At 42.1% G+C, this 22,612-nt stretch overlaps 1 protein-coding gene across 1 annotated transcript in view; it reads left to right on the forward strand.

Annotated features, from left to right (window-relative positions):
- PDIA5 (protein disulfide isomerase family A member 5) overlaps positions 1–22,612 on the forward strand; it is a gene marked incomplete at both ends in the record, with an annotated part of 39,075 nt that overhangs the window by 10,082 nt on the left and 6,381 nt on the right. Inside the window, 5 exons of the mRNA XM_010175368.1 lie at positions 7,181–7,264; positions 8,042–8,087; positions 14,183–14,275; positions 15,562–15,622; positions 19,456–19,523. Of these exons, the coding sequence (XP_010173670.1) occupies positions 7,181–7,264; positions 8,042–8,087; positions 14,183–14,275; positions 15,562–15,622; positions 19,456–19,523 (352 nt within the window). The remainder of the gene's footprint in view (positions 1–7,180; positions 7,265–8,041; positions 8,088–14,182; positions 14,276–15,561; positions 15,623–19,455; positions 19,524–22,612) is intronic.

The raw sequence follows: 22,612 nt of genomic DNA on the forward strand, positions 1-22,612 counted from the left end.
GATTTAATGTAAAGTCACTTCCATTTCCTGCATTCAGTACTTCATTTAAAACATCCTCTGGCATCTTCTCCAGGCCCATAGTGCAGGTAAAGGTCATAAAACAGGCGCCAAGGGAATGGTACGATGTGCCGCAGTCTGTGTGCCTGTGGGTGATACATTCAAAACCTACTTTCGTGGGGATCTTGGTGTGAACTCAAAGTAGAGCAGCAGTCTTCTTGTGTCCCAGGTTAGGACAGTGTCTGCTTGTACCGGGTTGTGTGGGTTAGAGGAGATCTGGATGGGTCTGATGAGGAAAGCTGCTGCTTTGCAAAAAGGGTTCAAGTCTTTGGCGTTGCTAGAAGCTCCTGCAAAGCTTCTGGAGGCCTCTGGAATCTGTTCACCTTATTTCAGTGCAGGTACGTGGGCTGCTGAGTGCCTCTTACTAATTTATATCTCCATGGAAAGTGCCATTCATTATAACCTCTTGACTTTCTACAGGCTTATAATTTTTTCCCTTAATCGTTTTTGCTTGACGATACCTGTTACCTTTTTGTCTTGGGTTTCTTTCTGCTCTTTGGCTCGCTTTTGCTTGCAGTGAGAATTAATCTTATGGGTTTTAATTTTCAAAAAATACTTCTTTTTAATTTCATTCCTATAGATTCCTGGCCTCTCTAATTGACTGTTGGACACAGGGAGTTGTTTGTATTGGGTGACGAGTGGTGCTGGGTCTCTGCAGCACATGGATTACTCTGTTTGCATTCCTGGCACGTTCCAGGAGAGCGTTTGGAGCAGAGGCTGCAATCGCCTCATGGACCACAGGAAGGCTTTTTGCTGCATTCTAGGAGGGGAAATCAGGCCCTAAATTCAGATGAGACTGTCCTGTCAGTTTACGAATCCTAATCTTTAATTCTTTCCAGCAGCACGTTTTCTGGTTTTGGTTTTCATGCTCCCCCATCCCTTAAAAGATTGAAGCTTTTCATCTGCTGCATAGTGTGAGTGGCTCATTTCTTCTGTGCTATGGAAACCTGTTGCTATTGTTACTTCTTTTATAAGATAATTTCCATTAGGAACCTAGAACGGTGGCAAAATGTTGCTTTCTTTTCAAAGACAAATCTTGTGTTTTAAGCTTCCTGTGCTGATTACTTCTGCATCCGTCTCTCCTGGGTCCTGTTCCTATTTTGGTGTCTGCAGGTTCTTAAACCCCACTCAGGAGCATAGTATCAAAGTGCCTGTCTGCACAGAGAGCTGTGTATGGGCTTTCTATTTGAGTAGATGTAAGCTATTACCATCCAGCTGCTGCTTAGCACAGCTCTTTGGAGAAGTGCTCTTGCAAGCTAGGCTGATGGTTTGAGATGTGATTTTTTTTTTTTTTTTCCTTTTCTGATTTCAGATCTATCTCATGAGAGTGATACAGAAAGGTCTGGGATCATTAGAGAATATGAGGAGCCTTACAGATGTGACATACTATCAGCAGCAGTAGTTGTGGCAGCTGCCACCCTGGGCTGGGAGGAAGGCATGTGGATGATGGGGAGGCAATGCCCGCAGTTGGAGGGGAGGGGAGTTTTGCAGGGGTCGGTCTGTTTTCATTTGGTCAGCAAAGTACATAAGCTACCGTAGTGTAAATGGATCACACAGTCCTTGTTGGAGGGTGGGATTGATGACTGCAAGGAGCATAGTCAAAATCCCATATTGTGCCCAACAATGGCTCATGAATTGCATTTTTTTATTTCAAAACCTCCTAAGAGGACATCTAACTACAACTGACTGTTAATGACTTCCTCTTTCAGATTAGGTTTGCAAGTGCAAATGTGGTTTTTATTTTTAGGTGGCTTGAGGAATTGTCTGGCATTGACACCCCTTTTGCTGCTTTTTTTGGGTCACAAGCTCAATTAGTTGTTTGGCAGGATCTCAACTCCATGTTTTCTCAGGATGTTCCTCAGTCTGTTGTCTGGAGAGGGTATTCTCTGGAAGGTAGCCAGAGGGCATCGCAAAGGCTGCACATTGGGCTCGGAAACCCTGTTGGATAATTCATTTCTGAGGACTGGTCTGAAATTGCAGTTTTGCTTCCCTGAAGGTATGACTAGACTTGTTTTCTGTACATTGATTTTCACCATAACATAGAAGAATGAAAGCAATTCAACAACAGAGATAATAATGAGAGAGTGTGTTGGTAACAAGATGACAGGTTTGACTGGTACCTTCTAAAGCTTTTTCCAGTGTTGGAGGCTTGCTTTGTAGGCAGTCGTGTTTCTGCTCTGCCATATTGCCTGGCTCTCAGAGCCCGTTCCTCCTCCTTACCTGCTCAGTCTTGTCTCTTCCAGCTGTTGGGACAGTGACAGTGTTTGTCTGTACAGCCACTGATGCAACAGAGCCTCCGCTGTGTTAGGTTCTACAGGCACAACTGTGGTATAAAGGACTTCTGAAGCGTAATTTATGTGGATTGCTGAGCCCTGTTACAGACAGAGATGTACAGATAGAAGAGATAAAGTCTGTTTACAGATTGTGAGGTCTGTGGTTCACATGTGGTTATGTGATAAGCTGATAGAGGAGCGAGATAGTTTTTGTGCAGGCAGATTTACTGACCTGGTTACTTAAATTGGTGCTGTCATTATTTACTTTTCTCATGCCTGGGAACACTGTAGGTATGGATGCAAAAGAAGGCTGAGTCAAGTCTGTCTTGTGTTAGCTGATGCAAGTTGCAAAGTGTTAGTAGATGCCAGCACTGTGGCATCGAAGTGGTGTGGCCACGCAGTACATGTGCGTGCTGCTATTACGTTGGCAACTGGACATGTGAGCTTTTCTGGATGACATTTTTGTCATTTCCTAAGAGGGGATTTGACAGTCGTTCCAGATCCTTCCTCCCCAGAGGCTGATGTGGTTGTAAGGCAGTTTTCCCTTCTTGATGAGAAGCCAATGGGCAGCACTATGTGATAACAGAAATAATTAGGGAGCTGCAGAAGATCTTGCGCTCAGGAGAGGTGATGGTGCTGAAGTTCGATCTTACCCTGCTGCCTTCAGGACCTGCCAGGACAGTATTTCAGTTTGCCCTGAGGAGGTTTTGCACAGCCACTTCTGCACCACTTCTTACTCTGGATCCATCCAGCTTGGACTAGGTTTGTCTTTAGAAACCAGTGTGGGCTTACTGCAGCCAAACTCCTGGATCTTATTTTGTGTTCCTTCTGTCTAGCTTTGTCCTCTGTTCTTTCTCTCTCCAAATTACCTTGACACATTGCTGCAAAAGCCTTTCTTGGGGTTGCTCCTACCACTGGGGACTGCCATCAGTATCTCAGACTGCTTCTCTGCCCTTATGATCATGAGCTCCTGGGCCTGTGGGCAGCCCTGCACAGGCAGAACATCCCATACTATTCCTGAGGAGCACCTGTGGCACATCCGCTTCAGGTGCTGGCTTCACTGGTGGTGAGCCAAAGGAGGTCAGATCTCCTTCACAAGCCCCTCGTCCTCCCCTGGCCCCGATAACAGCTGGCTGCATGTGCAAAGTGATTATTCGTGCATGCTAATGCTGACAAGGGACCCCAGAGGTTTACAGGGAGCACTCCAGTCGGGCTTCCTGGCAGCTCCACCGTAACCCCTAATGACAGAACTGCCTCCCAGTAGAGGAGATGGGGATGTGAGTGGAAAGGGGTGAAATATTCCTATGATGCACACTGTCTGTGTTGTTATTTAGATTTCTTACTTACTTAGATCAACTTAGATCTTTAATTTTATCGTTCTTTTTAACAAGCTGCCATATGTCTTCACTTCTCCAGCAAAGGAGTGTTTTGTAGCCCCAGTCTGGTTTCGTGGGCAGGGGGAGTGTGGGGAACAAGCCTGTGGGAGTGGAAGAAAGCAGTGCTATTGTGCCACTTAAGGTTTGGTCTTATTACCCCATAGCTGTTGGCAAGGTCCTTTGTGGTATTGCAAATGTGTTGATGTTTTGGGTGATTTTCCATGGATGTATTTCCTGAGCCTGGTGTCTTATCTGGAGTGTCCTGGCCTGGATGGTAGAGTGCTGAATTTTGGGGTGGTTTCTGGCTTTTTAGGTTTAGGGGTTTTTATGTCGTCATCCCCCCCACCCTTGTCTTTATAACAAACTTTTACACTGCCTTTTCAAGTGGTATAATTAAATTGTAAGAACTGGAGCCCTAATTACCCTCTCCCATGTGAGGGTTGAGGAGCTCATCTTCAGAGAGGCTGTTGGCTGAGATCCAAAAGAAACAAATCTCAGAGCAGAGACTGTGTCTGTTTTTATATTTACTCTTATTGAGGATAATGGTCATTACCAAGTGATATCAGAGCAGGTTGCTCTTTGCAGGTTATTTTTTGTCTGACTGTAAGTGAAAGCAGAAGGAAAGCAGAATGAGTCCATTTCTGCTATTTATGTACATGTCTTTTTCTGCTTTTTCCAAACAATCATTAGTATAGCATCTGAGTTGGTGGGTCTGGCATGTGCAAAAATCTGCACTGATGCATGAAAAAATTACTGATACATATTTAGACACTTCCTATTCTGGGAATTTGCTCCTCTTCCATCCCTTGCATCAATGCAGATAGCTTGCATAAACAGACTAAACTCCCAATGCAGCGCTGCGGAGAATCTGCCTGCTAAATGGTAAGAGACACACTGGAGCAAGCTGCTGCTTTCTTTCCTGTGATAATGGATGTGCATTCAAGCAGCTCTGTGAGTCTCTACAAATGGAGCAATCCCAAAAGCAGGGCAGGCTGAGATCCCGTTTCCTTCCAATGAAACAGCTGTTCTTATCTATATCTTTTTTTTAATAGAACTCATGCAAACAGAAAATGAATTGGTAGGAGTTGGAGTGGTAGGATTTGCTAGCTGCTTGCACACAGGTACATCTCAGTAGTAATGTTTTGTTGCCTTTCTCAGCTATAAACCTTGCAGAACTTTTCTAAGATAGTAACCAGATTTCTAAATGATGCCTAAGGAACAATTGCACTTTTTTTCCCCCCATGGTTTGAAGTTGCACCAAATTGGTGGCAGAACTGGCAATAGAATTGTCTTGATACCCATTTTGGTTCTCAACTGACGCTAGAACAATTGTCTGCGCTTGTTGGAGCTTGACAGACCTTGTTGCTGGAGGTAGGTTTCAGCATTACACTTGTTCACGTCAACCACCTAATATTTGTCTTGGCAAGGCTGAGATAGCCACAAATATATGTGCATCCTGGAGACATTTGTGAGTGTCTAGAAGAGCATCTACAAATGTTGACTGTGGTGCAGGCTGACTTTAGTTAGCTGTCTGGCAGTCACCTCCAGCAGGGCTGCAAGGGCTCCTCTGCACCTCTCTGTCTGTCAGGGGTAAGGTGGGAGGATGATCTGAAACTGATGCCTCCTCCTGAGATTCCCTGACCTTCGAGTTGCTTAGATTTAGCTCATGGGACTGTTGAAGGACTGCAGGTGAGAGAAGACAGGATATTTTTGGTCCCTAGGTTTGATGTTGCCACAGACTTTCTGTACAAATCCCACGTGGCAAACCAGCTTTTCGGCAAAACTCCAAATCCCGGCTCTTTGTTTTGTAACGTAGCTTTGTTAAGAGGAGAGATGTTCATGTTATTCAGTGAACAGATTACATGTTTTAGCTCCACCTTCCACTGCTGTCTGGGGAAAACAAAGATGCGGCAGACAACAGGAAAATAACTGTCTTCTCAGGCTCAGATTCCCAGCCTCCTGGAGAAGCAAAGAAAGCGTTTACAGGTTACAGTGACTAGCTTTGGCTATGATGTCAAAATGTGGAACTGACATGAATTTAGTACGATTCTTAAGATAAACGTGCTTCTATACAAATGGGATTGCAGGCGCTCCTTCCTGGTAAGCTAGTTGCGTGCTTTGTTAGTTCCTTAAAATGATCATTTCTGTCTTCAGCATAATATTCTGATTTTAATGCATGTGTCCATAGCACTGCCTTCCTCATTTCCATCTGCAATAAGCATTTGGGATGTCTCCACAAAGGTGTGCTCTGATCTGCAGCACGCTGCAAACTTACTGTTTGTTGTTCCTCACACTTGCAGAAAAGCAGCTGGAGAACATTGGAAGAATTAGCACCAGTGCTGGCAGCAGCATTGGATTTGGTGGGGCTCTTGCAACCTTTGCATCTCGGTGTCTCTAATCAGTTTAAACATGACGGGTTTTCAGTGTTTTCATTTTCTAAATTGATTTATCTATGTAAAAGGTACAAATTGTCCTCTGCTGGGAACAAGTTTCCAGGCTTTTTAATCTTGCTGTTTGTCAATGCGAGGAATAGTCAGTGTGAATCATCCTCTTTTCTTTGTACTGTTTCACTCATTTCCCCAGGTCTTTTGACTGACTTCATATTCACTTCAGCTTGAAATGTCCTTATAGCTTCACTTCTACATTGTTTAGGATGACAGTTAGACCATGAAGACCCTTTACCTGCCTGCCTAAGCAAATGTGTATGTGGTTTTCTCCCATGACCCTTCTCTGTTCTTCAGCTCTGCCTAATCTGGTGCTGGAAGTGATTCACTCTTGCTCAGTTTGAAAATTACCTCCAGCAGGTCTGTGTGCTGTTATATGCCTCCTTCTTCTGGAGCTGTGGCAGATGGTCTTTACCTTCACTTGCCAGGTGTGGCTCCAGGACACATCCCTCAAATGTAGAGTGAATGGGGTTGCTGGGCTTGGGGTTACAAAATTTGAATTGTTTTTTGTTTTCTGAAGGACCTTTTTAAGACTAGCCCCTTGTGGTCTGGGCTTGGAGATACCATCAAGATACTTCTTTTTGGTTTTGAGTTATCTTCTGCCAGATATAAAAGCTGTCCTGCTCTTTCTCTTTGAATCTTTTCACAGACAGTGCTCTTTGACCACCATCCTAACAGTAGCAAGTTCTTGGAAACTTTACTTCCTAAATTTTATGTTAATCCTCTGATCAGAAAGTCTACTGAGGTACTTGGGCATGCTAGAATGGGCTGCTTTTCTACTGGTTAGGGCCTGGCTTTGGAATGTGGTCTTAACACAGTTCACTGTGTCCTGACCAAGCAAACAGGGAAATTAAATTGGCTAATGCAGCTTTCCACAATGCTTGTCCCACAAACTTAACTGAACAGCTTCCAAATTACTGTTAGTTGCAACTAATTGCTGATGAGGAAGCACACCAATGAGAGTTCAAACCTGAATGCATTTGATTGCCTTTCTTGTAACCATTTTTCTTCCAATATATGTTTTTTGCAGTGATACTGAAAGCCGAAAATTATGCAAGAAGATGAAAGTAGATCCTAATTCAAAGGAGAAAGGAGTGGAATTACTCCATTATAAGTGAGTGCTGGGCTGGGTTTTATAGTTCCTAATTGTTGATGCCCCTGTTAGGACCATTTGTTTTCTTTGCAGCTCCATACTGCTGCAGTATGAAGACTTCTTATTTTTTATCCTTTGACATGTGAAATTGATTGCTGTTTCTTCAGCTTTCAAGCATGTGTTGTGACAGAAGTTGAGATAAATTTGTACTGCTGTTGAATAGAGTACACTAAAAGCACAAAGGGGGTCTGGGAGAGATGCCCAATGGGCTAAAACTAACCCAGTCCCCAGGGCTGATGCCTGAGATTTGAGCTCTCTTACTTTCTTTGTCCTGTGCCTGCTGGCATGTGCCTTGGGCAAGTCACTTCACCTCTCTGAGCTTACTTTTCTCATTTAAAATAGTGCTTTGTAAAGTAAGTGGAGAAAGGCAAGTGTAGTGAGACAGCAAGAGATTTTCTTCCTGGAAATAATAAAAGTGGGAGTACTGTTAAGTGTAAGAGACTCCAAGCAGCTGCATCTCCCATCTCCAAAGATCATGCCTTAGTAAATATTCTTGCTGAAGTGTTGGAGAGGAAATTATTTACTAGAAACCTGTTTGCTTTACACTGTGTTTTGCACCCTCCCTTTTTCATTACTCTTTTTTTCCCCCCTTAAATTACTGTACTGTAAATTCTACTTGGTTCCATGACTTCAATAGGATAATGTTATTCTGGTTAGTGAGAAGTGAGGGAGAGCAGCTGTATGATTTCCACCAACGTTGCTGTAAGTTAACACTATTTCCCACTCCTTATTCAACAGGGATGGTGCATTTCATACTGAATATAACAGAGCGGTCACATTGAAGGTAAATTTAAATATTTGATTATTGTTCTTTTGGTCTTGCTAGATACAGGGGAGTTATTTGTGGATTAAAAACAGGTGTTGGTACTTTTTCATGCTGAAGGCATGAAAGGGAGGGGGTTATTCTTCATAAACAGCTGTCGGAATGACCTAAGGTTTTTGTGTGTGTATGTGTCTGCCAACCACAGATCCAGAAAAATTGTGTATTATTAAAAAGATTGAACCTGTTGAACTGTAATGTAAATTGTGAGTTAACTTGCAGACTGGTAACAAATACATATTTTCTTGTTTTCATTACAGCGATAGTATAACTAGAAGTATTAGCTGATGCTGCTTTTTGATAAGGAGTTCTCTGGGGTTTTTAGGTCATGTGTTTATAAACTTTACAGAGAGCTGAGTGGCCTTATCTTTTATCAGATTACGGAACCACAGTTCCTATGGATGTGCCCTGAGTGCAAGAGGGATAAAATGACCTTCCTTATTCTCCTGCAAGCCTTGACACAAAGCAACAGACAGCAAAGTTCTGTGAGGGCAATAGAAGATGTGAAATGTGGAACAAATGTGTAGATCTTGATGATTGTGGACTGAAAGCACAGTAAGCAGGGCGAAAGTGTGCCACCTTCCTCTGCAAAGCCCTATTGAAGCACTGGGTGTATCCTCACATGAGGCTCCAGCCCTGCAATGATTTGGCTTCCGGAAATTAATTCTGGCCAGCTCTGATGCCCAGTTCCCATTTCACTTCCTCCTTCAGCAAACCTGTCTCTGCACCATCGTTGGTCTTGTGGAGGTTTGATGACACCATCCCAGGCTGACATTATTACATTTTCTTCCCCTTTCTGGCTTGTTCACGAGTTTGGCCTGGGATGGAGGAAAGCCTGTGAGAGCTGCTGCATGAACCCGACTCTGTCAGAGTGGCTGTTCCTAGGCGTGCTTGCTCTGGACCTTCCTTTTACAGCCAGAGTTGTTGTGGGGTAGCTGATGGGGGGACTGTCTTGGAAGCACACCCTGGCTTGAATCATCCATTCAGCCTGCTCTTGGGGTTGTCATGCAAGATTCACGTGAGCTGGGGAGGCTACACCTGTGTATCTTCCCATCTGCTGCAGTAGAAGTCTTGCCTGGCACTAGGAAGGGCAATGTTAGATACCCAGCCTGGTCAGCAAGTGCCTGAGGCTCCTGCACTTAGTGAGGAAATGTGCCTGGTGAATCTTATTTTTAATTCTTGGTGGGTGATGGGGTGAGGGAGACTTGTTAGTTGCCTAAATTCGGATGATTTGAACAGTGCATGAAATGTCTTTCCTGTCCTCCATAAAGTGCTGCAACCAGGAATTAGTGCTGTGACTCTTCCTTACGGATCAGATCAACGGGAAAGCACCTGCAGAGCCCCAGGGAGTGTTGGGCTGCGAGGCAATCATAGCACAACAGGAACCATACCATTTATTCCTTCATTTGCTGTTTTGTGATGAGCGTTTCCCACTTCGCTCTTGCCCTGCCTGCTGGGAGGAAGGAACGGTATCCCGTGGACAGGGTTGTGCGATTCTAGTGTGGATGGAGAAGTTTTGAAGCTTCCTCCCTCTAGGAGCTCTAGTCTTTCTTAATTTAACTGTCCCTGTGAAACCAGCTGCTAATGATTTACAGGTTGGAGAGTGCATCAGAGCTGTGCAGTGGTCAAAGAAGTCAGCTGAGTGTTTACTTGTTCTGCTGCTCACAACTTCCTGAATATCTTCTGTATTTCTCCCTCAATACCACTTCTTCACCCTATTTTCTTCTGTTGAGGCAATGACCTTTCTTTGTCTCTCTCAGCTGTGTTTGTCAGGAGTGTCCCAGTATGTTACAAACAGCAAGCAGCAGAGCAACACAATTATGTAGGGTATCATACCCATTTTATGGACAGGTGGGCACACTGAAGAACAGGGAGATTAAAGGATTTGTTTCACATCATTCAGCAAGCTTGTGGCAATAAAACTTGAATCTTCTTTCCAGGCATCCAGTAGACATATTAATATATGTATGACATTTTGGAGAATGATGGACACGGCTCTGGAGAACTGTAAAAGGATTCTTCTGAAGTAATCGGCAATTTCATAGATGTGGTTGATCCAGCTGATAGTGTACTTGGGTTTTTAAGAAAAGCTTTTCATTTCTTAAAGTCACTAAATCCTTACGTAATTAGCAGAGATGCCCTTGTGGATTTACTGTTAGAAAAATGAGGACTAAAGGATAGCTCAGTGCTCACAGTGGAGGGAATTTTGTTAGCAGTCAGAACCTCCCGCTGCTGAGACCTGTGTTAGGATCTTAGCTGTTTGGAGTATCTGGTAAAAGGAGATGGACTGCAAGATTACAAAGTTTGGGGATGCAAAATTATTAGGAATAATTTTAAAAAAAGTATTTCCAACTCTTTGCAGAAGGGCTTAGGTTCTCACAGTATATGAAGTGGCTTATTAATATGAAAGTAGGAACTTGCAGGGTAATGAATATGAGAGGGAAAGAAAGGACGCAGCTCCAACTATCCTGGAGTAATGCAAGCTATTGTAATGGGTTTTGAATTACCAGTCAGGTAATTTTCAAGCAGTTGGCTGGAAAATATCGGTCCTATGCTTAACTGTTTTTAAAAGTCAAATGATTAGGACAGGAACAAAGAATGGAAGAGGATATGTTATTCTATCGTCTGAGTCCGTTGGGTTCCTTCATCTTGTGTCTTGTATATGGTTCTGGTTGCCCCATGAAGTGAAAGGTGTAGAAGTGCTGTAAAAGGGCAGTGAGGATGATCAGATGTATAGATGGCTTGAACATTTACGTGAAGATTCTTGGGCTTGGAAAAAATGGCAACTGGAGGAGATTATGATAGATATTTGTATAACTGTGAGTAGCTTAAAAAGGGAATGATTACCTGTTTTTTTTTTTTTTCTCCAAATTTGGGTAGAAACAGTGTCATTTTGGGACAGCTGATTTGAAACAAATAACTGCAATGTTTTAAAAAAAATAATTGTGGAACTTGTAGCTAGATGTTGTGAAAACCAAGAATTTAAGAGTCTTAAAACCAGTTTTAGATAGTCAGTCATAAAGGATAGATCCATTGATAGCAAGCACAGAAGTCCAGCTGGTGCAGAGAAAATAAACTTAGTTTTTGCCAGAAATTGAGAGCATATACCAGTGTGTGCTGTATAAGAATGGTACTAGTATGGTTTTTCCCCAAGTATATGTAGTCAGCTGCTGTTGGAGACGTAAGCTTAGATCAGTCTTTGATCTTAACCAATGCATCTATTCATACACTGCTTTAGCCACACCATGTCCTAATCCTTGATAGTGCTGTAAGGCCAGTATCCAGGCTATGTTTAGTATATGATGAAGTCTTTTCTGGAGGATAAAGTACAGGGACAGTTTTACCCTCCTTCTAAAATGGAGAAAACTCATTAAAGTACAGATCTTCTCAGTACTAGCAAAGGGAATAGACTAACCCAATAAATTGGTCCTTTTCTAAACTCTAAATCCATTGCAAGTTTGCTGTTGTAAGGAGTGTGTGTGTGTGTGAAATCAAGGGAGGTATCTCTACTGCATTATACTTCAAAGGAGTGAAAAGTACAGGGATGTGTTTCTGTGTATATATATTTTTTCCCAGGTTAAAATCTAGGTCCATATATGGTAGCTTGCTATTGCACTGTTAAAACTTGCTTTTAGCAGCACAGACTGGATGAAGCCATGTCCTGTGTTCTGCTGAATCGATGTTGAAGGTTCAAAGCTGTCGCAGGTGTTTGGGCAGCAAGTTACAGCCCAGTGTGGCTCTGTCAGTGCCATGGAGTCAAAGCAGGTCCTGACCACATCATGGCAGAACAGGAGCGAAGGTGATTTTTCAATGTGGGTGTTGCTGTGGCCTGAACCTTGCTCTGGTCTCTAACCTGGCAGCCTGGGGACCACTGCTTTCTGTGATTAGAAAGTGGTGTGGTTTGATAAGGGGGGATTCTTTCCTATTTAAAGGCACACAGAAAGTTCTCTTCACCACATGGAGTAATGAGTGGAAGGCAACGTGTTATCTGCTCCTGCCAGAAGACATTACACATCTAATTTTTTTCTGTCTTGGCTGAGAGGGAGAGGCTGGATGAATTAAATCTCTTTAATCCCCCATCCTCTAACCACATCTGTTTCTACATGACTGAACTTGGCACACAGGAATTCTTGAAATTAGCAGAGTCAGTTGCACTCATTAGCCCTTTAAAATGTTGACCCCTCTCTCCTCCCCTCCAGTGTATAGTTGAGGTCCGTGCAGATTGAGAGCTAGCAGAACTTGATGTAGCTCTCGTAAATGTAGAACATCTCCGCTGTTTTGTCCTCTTCTCTCCTTTCCCCATATATTGTTGTGTTCTTAGAACATAATTTGGGATGTTAATACCTCTAGTTTTAGAGCTTTTTACGACTGTAACTCCATTATAAATCTTTATTTTTCCTAACTAACTCCTTTCTCTGTTAATACCATATTAAAACAAACTTCTCCTTGAAGTGTTTGTGGTCCCAACACTACTACCTCACCCCTTAGGTCTTCTTACTGTGTACATTAAGTGCTTTGGCTTGCTGTCTAGTGACTAATACATGCTGCCTCTTGTGATAAGACAAATCTCTTCTATATTAGCTGTGCAAGTAGACAGAAACATAAATGCAATAAATGGATCCTACAGTAAGCTCTGAATCCTCCTGGGCCTTGCAATACCAAATGAGATGCAGGAAAATGAGCTGAACTCCACTATATGTTGATAAGCTGTTGGGATATTGTACCAAAGCAGCCCTACCAAAGGCAATGAGGTGACAAAGATGTTTTGGACTGTTTCAGCAGCATGTGTCACCAGGCATGCTGCTAACCTGGTCTTCAGAAGGTGGAGTGCAAACCCAGGCTTTAAGCGGTTGCTCTTGGCATGTGTTAGTATATACTCAGTTCTGCTCTTCAGTCATCTGCTACTTTGGCAAAATATCCCATGGGCTGAAAAAGGCTTTAACGAAGCTTTTCTTTGTTCCAACTCCAAGTAAGTTCACACCAAGTAAGTTCATCCACTCACTCTTACATTGAAGTAAGCTCTTCGGAGACCTCACTATGTTACTGGTCTGGCAGAGATCCTCTCTGGGAGTGGACACATACCTACAAGCAATGCCACAAAGAAACGGGATCAGTCTGAGTGGTGAATGAACACAGAATACCAAGTATTATGTTTCTTAGAGCACAAACATCTAAGATAATAGTGATCAAGCCTGTGCTTCTATGTACAGCTGGAAATGGGCAGCAGTGTAACTCTAGTGGAATCTCATTGACTTTGGAGGACTGAAGTTTCCCTCAGGCTCAGGCTGAAATCTGAACCATCAGAGAGTGTTTCCTTATAAAGAGAATAACTGTGGTCTGCTGAAATGGATTGTTGGTTGCGTGTCAGTTGGGTAAAGCAGTTTTGAAGTGTGTGTCCACATGTACTTAGCTTATTGAATATGGGAACTGTAGAGTCATAGGGTCTTGTATTTTCCAATTCTCTTGTCACATTTGCTTCTTACTCTCCTACTTAAAAATCCATTGAGTGCAGTTTCTAGGTAGATGGGTCATAGAGGGAACTATTGGTGGATTATTTTTCCTTTAACCAAATAAGCAGTTTGATCTGCTTTTCATTGCTTTTCCTCACAGCAAGTATCAGTGTGCCCTCCAACTAGTCCTATTGGATTTGAAGGTTACTCAGATATGGTGAAGGGCATGGGAACTTGACTTCTACATAAAGATATATTTTTCCTGCTAAATCAAGGAATAGCTGTGGAAGTATTGCAGATCTGGTAGCATTGAAAGAGCTCTCTGAAGGATCCTTGAAGCTACTGTCTGCTTGCTGGTCTACTTCCCCACTGTTTTATAGTGGTAACTGATGAGTTGGGATATCAGTTATGGGGAAGGTGCACACCCGTGTATCACTTGGTTCTGTAATAGGAGATATGTGTTCATCTGCATTGAAGCAGATCAGTGCGTGAGCAGAAAGCAAAGGCACTAATTGGATGGAGTTTGCATGACAGCATGGAATTGAGATTGAATATCTCATGGTTTCCATTCATTTTACTTTAAAAGCTTTTTTCCCCTGTTTGTTGCAGTCTATGGTGGCCTTTCTCAAGGATCCAGAAGGTGCTCCACTGTGGGAGGAGGATCCTGAAGCCAAAGATGTTGTGCATGTTGATAGTGAAAAGGTACGTTAGCTGGATAGATGTTCTACATGTTTTATAAATATATGGGATGAAGGGAGTGTGTATGTTTATGTTAACACTTAATGAAACATCTTTATTTCCTTTCTTTGTAAGGGAAGTTTAAAGCACTCAAACTGTTTTAAGTGACTTGACAGTTTGTGGACTGTGATAACTAGAGAGTAAAATTCCCTGCTTCCTGCCTTCCTCTCCCCTACTTGTGGTCATGATATCAGTCTGCCAGCTACACGGCAAGTATCAAAGCATTATGGATGGTGTGGAAGAAGAGACCTGTTTGTCTCGGGAAAGTGTAGCACCTTGCAAGATGCAATCATTGCAGGATGCAAGTAGGAGGTAAAATACTGCTCTTAAAACTACAGGTTGTGGTTAAACCTTGGGTTCCCTCAGGTACCTGAAGTTGTCTCAGGAAGTCTGGAGAAGGAAGGAACAGGATCCAGATCTTCAGTGATTTAACCTTGTACAGTAGCTGTCCTCTTGCTGTTAGGTGGGAAAGCAGCAAATATGATGAAACTACCTTAAAAAACTAGTGCCACCACAGAGCTACCCATTATATTCTCTCTAATATAATCAGCTTGGTCTTTTGTATTAGTTTTCTAGTCTATAGATTTTTAAAACTTTAATTGATTGGACTCTAGCTGGTATTTCATAAAGGGCCTTTTCAATTTTCTATCTTTCATTTTTAATATTAGAAACAATTATTTTGACATTCAGTTTTTATAGGAAGATTAATTTTTAATATTCACCCTCTGTACTCTATTACAAGCCTTCCAAGGATTGCATGCAATTTGAAAACTTCATCTGGTTTCTCTGTCATGCTGGTACTGAAAAATCTGTTCTCATGGCTTCTCATAGCTCTGACAGGGTTTCATAGTGTGAAAACTGAACTTGGTTTGTTTATTATTGAGTCTGACTTTTTGAATTAGAGTATGGCTTTTTGGATAGGTCAGGGAAGAAAATGTTTCTAGTCAGAGATTCTGCAGTAAGAATAAACCAAGCCATGCAACTTCCACATCTCGACAGTGAAGATACTGATCTAGGATATTTAGCAGATACTCGAATCTATAATAAATCTTTCCATCTTCCTTCAAGTTAAAATTGAACAAGGAGAAGAAACTCAAGTCGTCTTTTTAGGAAAGATGACCCCTCTTCCCTCAGATAAATGAACCTGTATTCTACGAATACATATATAAACTTTTTAAAGTTGTAACACAAGTAATAAGAGGTGTCCTTGGGTATAAGTTAGTTTTTATTTTCTTTGCTTCATTCACTAGGAATTGAGAAGGCTTCTGAAGAAGGAAGACAAACCCCTTCTGATGATGTTCTATGCCCCATGTAAGTAACTCAGCACGTCCTGTCACCTCTTTCTCCCTTCTCCAAGAGTTGTCCAAGTCTGAGGAGAAGCCTCACCTGTTCTTCACTCATACCATCTTGTCTCATCTTTATCATTCAACTCCTTGTGTTGTTCTGCCTGTTTGTCCTCATTTTTTCCCTAGTTGTCCATTGCTTGTATCCTAGTCTAGGCTCTTTCTCTTGTGATGATGATGACTCTTGCTCGTAGTTCTTTTAAGCAGCTGCTTTCTGTAATGTCTTTACCTGTTGTCCTTTCTAGATTTGTGTTGTACAAGACAGAAACACTGTATGCTGAGTGCATAAGTGTTAATACATCTGTCTGAGAGCGCCTAGCCCGCTGACCTGTACAGAGCTGTAAGTGCAAATGGGTATTGCACATGGGTTTTACTTTTGCAGTTTGGACCATAGCATAAGACAAGCTGGTTCCACACAAGCAGAAGATCTCTGGAGACCATGCAGTTGAAAAAAACAAATGTATTTGTTCTTCTTAACTGCAGGCAGAGGGAACAGTGCAGTGGTCAGGAGCAGGAATATCTTTTGTACTTCATCCAGAAGGCACCTTGGGTGTTCCTACCCACACTGGCAGGAGTAACTTGAAGTGGGATTTCATGGCAGGGGCAGGAAGGAGAGAGAACAGCACATTGGAGTCATTGCATTTCTTTTGTGACCTTGACTTTGTATTGCTGCTATCTTGTCATTGCATTGGCCACTTGTTCCTTAATTTTGCAGATTTACAACCTTTTTTTGTATTTCCTGGTGACTGCTATGTGAGAGGCTTTCCACCTCTTCAAAACAAGATAGAGTTCCACTGGAGTTGTTGCCCAGCTGGAAAACAGAGGAGCCATGAGACAGGAATGAAAGCGTGACCTGAGCTAGAAAAGCCTCCCAATGCTGCCCTGATAGGGAAATTGATGTTAGGCACCATTAGCAATTTGCTGGCTGATTCTCTTTAAAACTATGTCCCATGGCAGCATTATCTGTTGTTTCTCAGTGTATTTTCTCTTGTAATTACTGCCTGAAATGGCATTCTACCTTTTTCATCTCATCTGAGTACTGCCGAGATGGCCAGAATTGCCCAAGACTTAGTTTGATGCATGACTAAGAATGTTTTTTCCTTTAATTCAATTAGTTGCAGCTCCATGTCTTCAGACTCTGCAGCAGGATGGTGCTGTGTGGCCTGGCAAGGCGTGTGGTTGTTCCCAGTCGCTGCTGCCGCCTTGGTATCAGTGGGAGACGATACGCCTGCTCTGCCTGTAAATTGCCCCTTCGGGGAGAGTTCAGCTGCAAAGTACTTTCACAGTTTACCTGTAACATGAATAATTGTTTTCCACAACTGAGTCTCTTCCTGAAATGTGCCTTATCTAACCCTTCGTTCTCTTTGAACCGTTCCCCCAGAAACCCTCCTCCTTCCAGTTTCTCTTCTTTTGAAGTGGCAAAACACCTGCTAGTTTTCAGTGCTGTAGTGCTTTTGCCGCTTTCTAAACTGCTGTGAAGGAAGCCTACTTGTAAGATTCTTTTCCTCCCCTCTGATTTTGCAATTCTTAACTCCCTCATCTTTTATTTAACACACGAGACCTTCTGACTTGGTTCTTGTCCAATTTTTCAATTTTTTCTTACTGCTGTTACTGGAGACAGAACACATCCAACAGTGGCATTAAAATACTGGCTTTGGGCAGCTGAAGTTAGTGGTTACATACAGGTGTTACTTTCATAAGTGGGAGCAGCAAATCGAGTCTGGTCACTAAAGGAAATTCTGCTTTTCTTTACTTGTGAGGGGTGACTCAGGGAGGTCTTTGGCACAAGAGGACATCAGACTCTTTGTCTGGGAAACTACAAGGAAGGCAGCAACGTTATTTCTCTGCTTTTTGGAAGCAGGGGCTTTAGATTCATTGTGGCAGATTCATAGGAAATGGGCTCTTTCATTACATAGCAGTGCAGAGGGAGATGAAAGCAACTGCGAACTTAAATATAGTTTCTTTAATATTTCAGGAATGCTTAGCCTGGGTAAAACGGCTCAGAGTAAAGGCATGCTTTCCTTAAAAGATATTACGTGCCATTTGGAGACCATTCACTGTACTTTCAGACCTATATTGTAAAGTCAGACAGCACTAAATGTGAAAAATTAGGTATACTTATGGGCATTCAGATTTATTTGTAGTTAACTCTGTCAAAGAAGACTCCTGCAGGAGGCAGTCTGGATTTGGCAACAAAAAGGAGCTGTTCATAGCATAATTGAAAATGAGGCTTTAAAAAGGGAGGTGTTAACTAGTGAAAAAACTAATATGTGTTTGATTAAGCCCCCCCTTTTGAGACAAAATACAAGAGGAAAGAACAGAAGAAAATGAGTTTTTTCGAGGTTACCCTTTTATCCCTGTATAGGGATATATGTGGCTTGATAGTGTCCTGAACAGTATAACCCAGAAATGTGTGGGCAGGAGAGGTTAGACTGAAGTGGGTTTGGCAGCAGCAGAGCTGGGAACAGAAGGACTATGCGGGTGATGGAGGAGTGGAGGAGGCTGGTATGTGCCTGTGCTCCAGAAGGGAGTCCAGGGAGCAGTAAGAGGTTGAAGAGGGGAAGAGAGGGAGATCAATAGCTGGGAGAATTCGGAGCCTGAGGCTGCTGAAGGGAGTAGAAACAGAGGATTCAGAAGATAGTGTTAACAACTCATGTCCTTTGATGTCTGTCCAGTGGTTTGGATGAAGCTGCAAGATCTCAGTGAGCCTCAAATGAGTGGTCCGTGCCCACCAAGAAATTGTCTTTTTGACCAGCACTAATTTAACAACCTCACTGGCAATTTCAGCAGAGAGATCAAAGGTGGAAAGACCGCAGAAACAAGAGCTCTCTTTCCTCTGATTAAAGGATGTTGTTCATTCTTCCCAGGCATGCTGATGTGATCCTAAATCAGTGGCTGCATAATCTGTTCCTCCTTTCTGGAAGATACTTCCACAGCTCTTGTCTCTTCACCAGAATAAAAATATTGACTGCTGTTACACAGTGGACCCAAGAGTTTCCACAAAAAGTGTCTGAAGTGCTTGGCTGCAACTTCCTTCCTTTCATGCTGTCTGCCCTCCCTCCCCTTCCCATGTGCATGCACATATTTTACTTGGCAGGGGTGAAACCTGGTGCTTACAAGGTGATTTAATGCTAATCTGCTTAGCACTCCAGAGCATCATCAAACAGCTCTTAGCATGTTCCTGCCATACGTTGGTAGTCTTCCTCACTCGCCATTTGTATTTTCCTCATCATGTAAAGTTATTGTATCCTTCAAGGGCTATTGCTTCTTCTGAGTTATGTCTTCTCAATTAACAGAGCACTGTTTAACTTTTGATGTCTGTTTAATGTGTTTAGGAAATGTGTCTCAAATGAATTTCAAAGACTTGTTAAGCTGGGATGAATCTGAATTACCTCCCCCTCTCCCTTAAAGACCAGAAATGCACAGAGCTTTTTGTTTGAGTTCACAAGCATGACATCTTCCGTTGACTTTTGAAATGTGAGTTTCATCTTATGTTCCCCTCTGGGCTTAGCTCGGACCCTGAGGAATATAAGGTGGTGTTACTCTTTCCAAAACTGGGATGAGAATTCAGTATGAAAATTAATAGCATGAAAACATGCAAAAATAGCTGTATGTAACAAGAAATAACAACCTTATAAACTAATAATCTAATAATTATTAAGTTAAATACATAAGGAATTTAGTTTTAAATTTTTTTGTATATATAAAAAAATGTAGTTTCATATGCTTTGGAACATAGATCCTGTAGAAGTCTGAATAGAACTGTTGGCTTATTACTTACACAATTTCTTTTTTTATCAGGGTGTGGTGTTTGTAAGAGAATGATGCCATCTTACCAACAGGCAGCCACAGAACTGAAGGGTAAATATGTAAGTGAGAAAAGATTTATATTTAAAAAATCCTTTTAAACCTTTATTTTGTTGAGTATTTCAAACCACAAATTCTTATCAAATTGGGGCATTTTTAAGCAAGTCTAAACAAACCAGAAATGAATAAGAATGTTCCAGATCCCTTCAAGATTCTCTCTCTTGGTTTTTATTCTTTTTAAAACTTTGGTGAATGAGATGTTAACTCACTTACCCTTTAAATCCAGTGTAGTTCTTGCCACCAAAAAACAGGCTCTGACACTATGTAGTTTTATCTTTAGCTTCCAGTTTGTCAGTTTGTAGTCCTGTTGAGGCCATGTTGCTAAAGATAAAGAAATGTTTGCCATAATGGGTTTGGTCAGCTTTTTGACCTGATGTTTCATTAAGGGATCAAGGATGGATACCCTTATAATTAATCCACTTTTTTAGAGGAGAATCAGTGTCATGGGAGAGGGGTTCCCTAACTTAGCTGCTGATCATCCTCCCAGCCATGAAACATAAGCGTTAATGAAATCTTACCGTTTTACTATAGCTCTGTCATTAAAGTTAGCATTCATACCAGATTGAAATGAAAATAAGTTTTGACCAGAATAAAATCCATCAACAGCAGTCACAATAATTTAGTTACTTGTTTGTACTAATAAGGCGTATTGATCTCTCTAAGCAAGTTGAAGGTGCTTCTCAAGTCAAGGTTTTATAATGTGCTTAATGTATAATTTATATGATACCAATAATACATGAGTGAAAAAAAAATAGGATTGTCATTTCATGGCTTTAGCTGGATTTGGTCTGATCCTACCTGTAGGATCATTCACTGTTGAGTTTACAGGTTTCCTCAGGAGAGGCAGCATGTGATGAGGAAAAGATGAAGCACTGCGGTTCATTGCTAGGGCAGCTCTGGCCAGTGCTTCTCATAAGCACCAAGTGCTGTCAGACTCCCCCATATTCTCCCAATGAGTTGTTTTTCAGAAGTGTTTTCTCTAAATCCTTATTTGCTTAGGGCTGAAATGAGTGGGAGTTGTTCAGATTTATTTAGGACATGGTGCAACCCTTTAAGATATTTTCAGGAGTGTTTTCGTCTCGCCAGGCAGCACTCTAATGCTATTTCCCCTCAGTGGAACGTGTACCACAGTATTTGGGAATTCAGTTCCGTCTTGCATGGCAGGTACATTGCGAGGCGGGGTGTGGGCAGGAATTAGGAATGTAAAGAATCACCTACAGAGGCAGTGCCAGAGAGAAGACATGCTGCAGAGTACTGTGCAGTTATCCCTTCCTTGTCCATGTGCAGCTCATTTTATTAAATTCAGGTTGGAGAGTTTAAACTCCAGATTTATTCTAGTTTGATTATTTCCTTCCTCGCTTGGAAATGCTTTCTGTAGATCCAGGCTAATCCTGCACAGCTGAGTGACAGGGCTGTGGCACAGCACTGAGGCTGGCAGTGCCTGTGCTCGATGCAGCTCAGGTCAGGGGTGCTTTTTGCACTGGAGCGTTTTTAATGCAGGATCAGTTCGGAGGAAAGTCCACTTATGCCAGTGCCTCCTGTGTCTTTCACAAAAATCACTCTATTTGTCTAAATTTGACCTAATTAGCTTCCTGAGTGGGATGTGTACACAGTTTGCCATTTATAAAGTTAACTGCGCTGTACCCATCATAAGTTATCCATGAGGTACCTTAGAGCGATGTTGACCTCCAGATCAGGCTTTACTGGGAAGTTTTTGATTGCTTTGGATGAGCTCAAGGTTTGGCCTTTTAATCTGACCTATCGTTAGCTGTCAGGATGTGCCAGGCTCAAAAATGATTATTGCTATTATATAGCAGGAAAATGAAGTACTGTATTGCCTATTTAATAGGTTGTAAAAATGAAAAGGTGAACTGTTCCTGTCGTTGGTCGCTGTGTTCTCTTGGGACTGGTTGTTTTTTGTCCCAGTATTGTTACTGAGAGGAAGGCAGAGGTGGCGTTTTGAGTGTTACATTCGGTTTAGATCTTTCAATTCCATTACACCCAGTGTGGAAGGAAAAAGCGGCTCTAAATCAGAGAAGAATGGCTTATTTTATCTGCCATTCTTCTCTGAGAGATTGCCATGGTTTGTAAGTACGGTGGGCTTTGGTGAGTGACTGTCCCCAATGCACTATATTCCCTGTGCAGGGAGGAACTGGTGGTCAGCAAAGCACTTGAGCATCTCCTTAATGCACATGGATTTCATGAGTGTGCCAAGAGTGCTTTACTCAGTAAAGACTGGCTTGAGTGTATGATTAAGTGCTTTCCTCCTTTGGTGCTAGTCTTTTTTTTTTTCTTTTTTTTTTTTTTTTTTTCATAAAAACATGAGACTTCAGAAGCATAAAGTTCCTACGCTTATTTCAGATATCAAATAAAAGAAGCCTTTGTTTAATCTGTTCATTAAACTTGGCTTTAGGAAGCTTCAAGTAATGGTGTAAGGTACCAATTTTGGAGCAATCTCGTCAGGAAAACTGTCACACAAGGGAAGGGGCCACAGTAGAACGGGAATGGTCAGAAGCCCAGAAGACATGGTCAGCTAGGAAAGTCTCAGAGTCGGTTTGGGTTATAGGTAGCTTGGTGGAAGGCAGATAACTGTTGAAATATGTCAAATATCACTGCAGAGGTGAAAGGAATAAACTGATCTTTGTGTCTGCTGTGGCTATTACAAGAGGTAATGGACTTAAATTGAAGTCAGGGTCATTCAGTCATTTCCTAAAAGCAAATTAGCTAAACATCTGGCAGGAGCAGCTTAGGTATAAAGGGAGGATCCTGGCTTTGGGTATTAGCTGTATTTTGATGGTCCCCGACAGCCTGATATTACATAATTCTGTGATCATAGGCTGGCTAAAGCTCTTACTTTTGTCATTAAAGACAAATCCCATTGTAATAGGCTTTTTGCTAATTATGCTTCATATGATGTATGAACACCAGAATGAATCCAAGTTATTGACTTGGATCAATCACTGCAGGCTGAGAGGGCACTGAAATTGTAGTAGAATATCTGAAATGACCGAGAACACCCATTTAAACCTCGGAATTCCTCTGAAAGTTCACAGCAAATGCAAAATCTGATAGACTGGTGTTTACGAGGGAA

The sequence above is a fragment of the Antrostomus carolinensis genome, unplaced genomic scaffold, assembly GCF_000700745.2.
Source record: "Antrostomus carolinensis isolate BGI_N321 unplaced genomic scaffold, ASM70074v2 scaffold15919, whole genome shotgun sequence".
Lineage (NCBI taxonomy): Eukaryota > Metazoa > Chordata > Aves > Caprimulgiformes > Caprimulgidae > Antrostomus > Antrostomus carolinensis.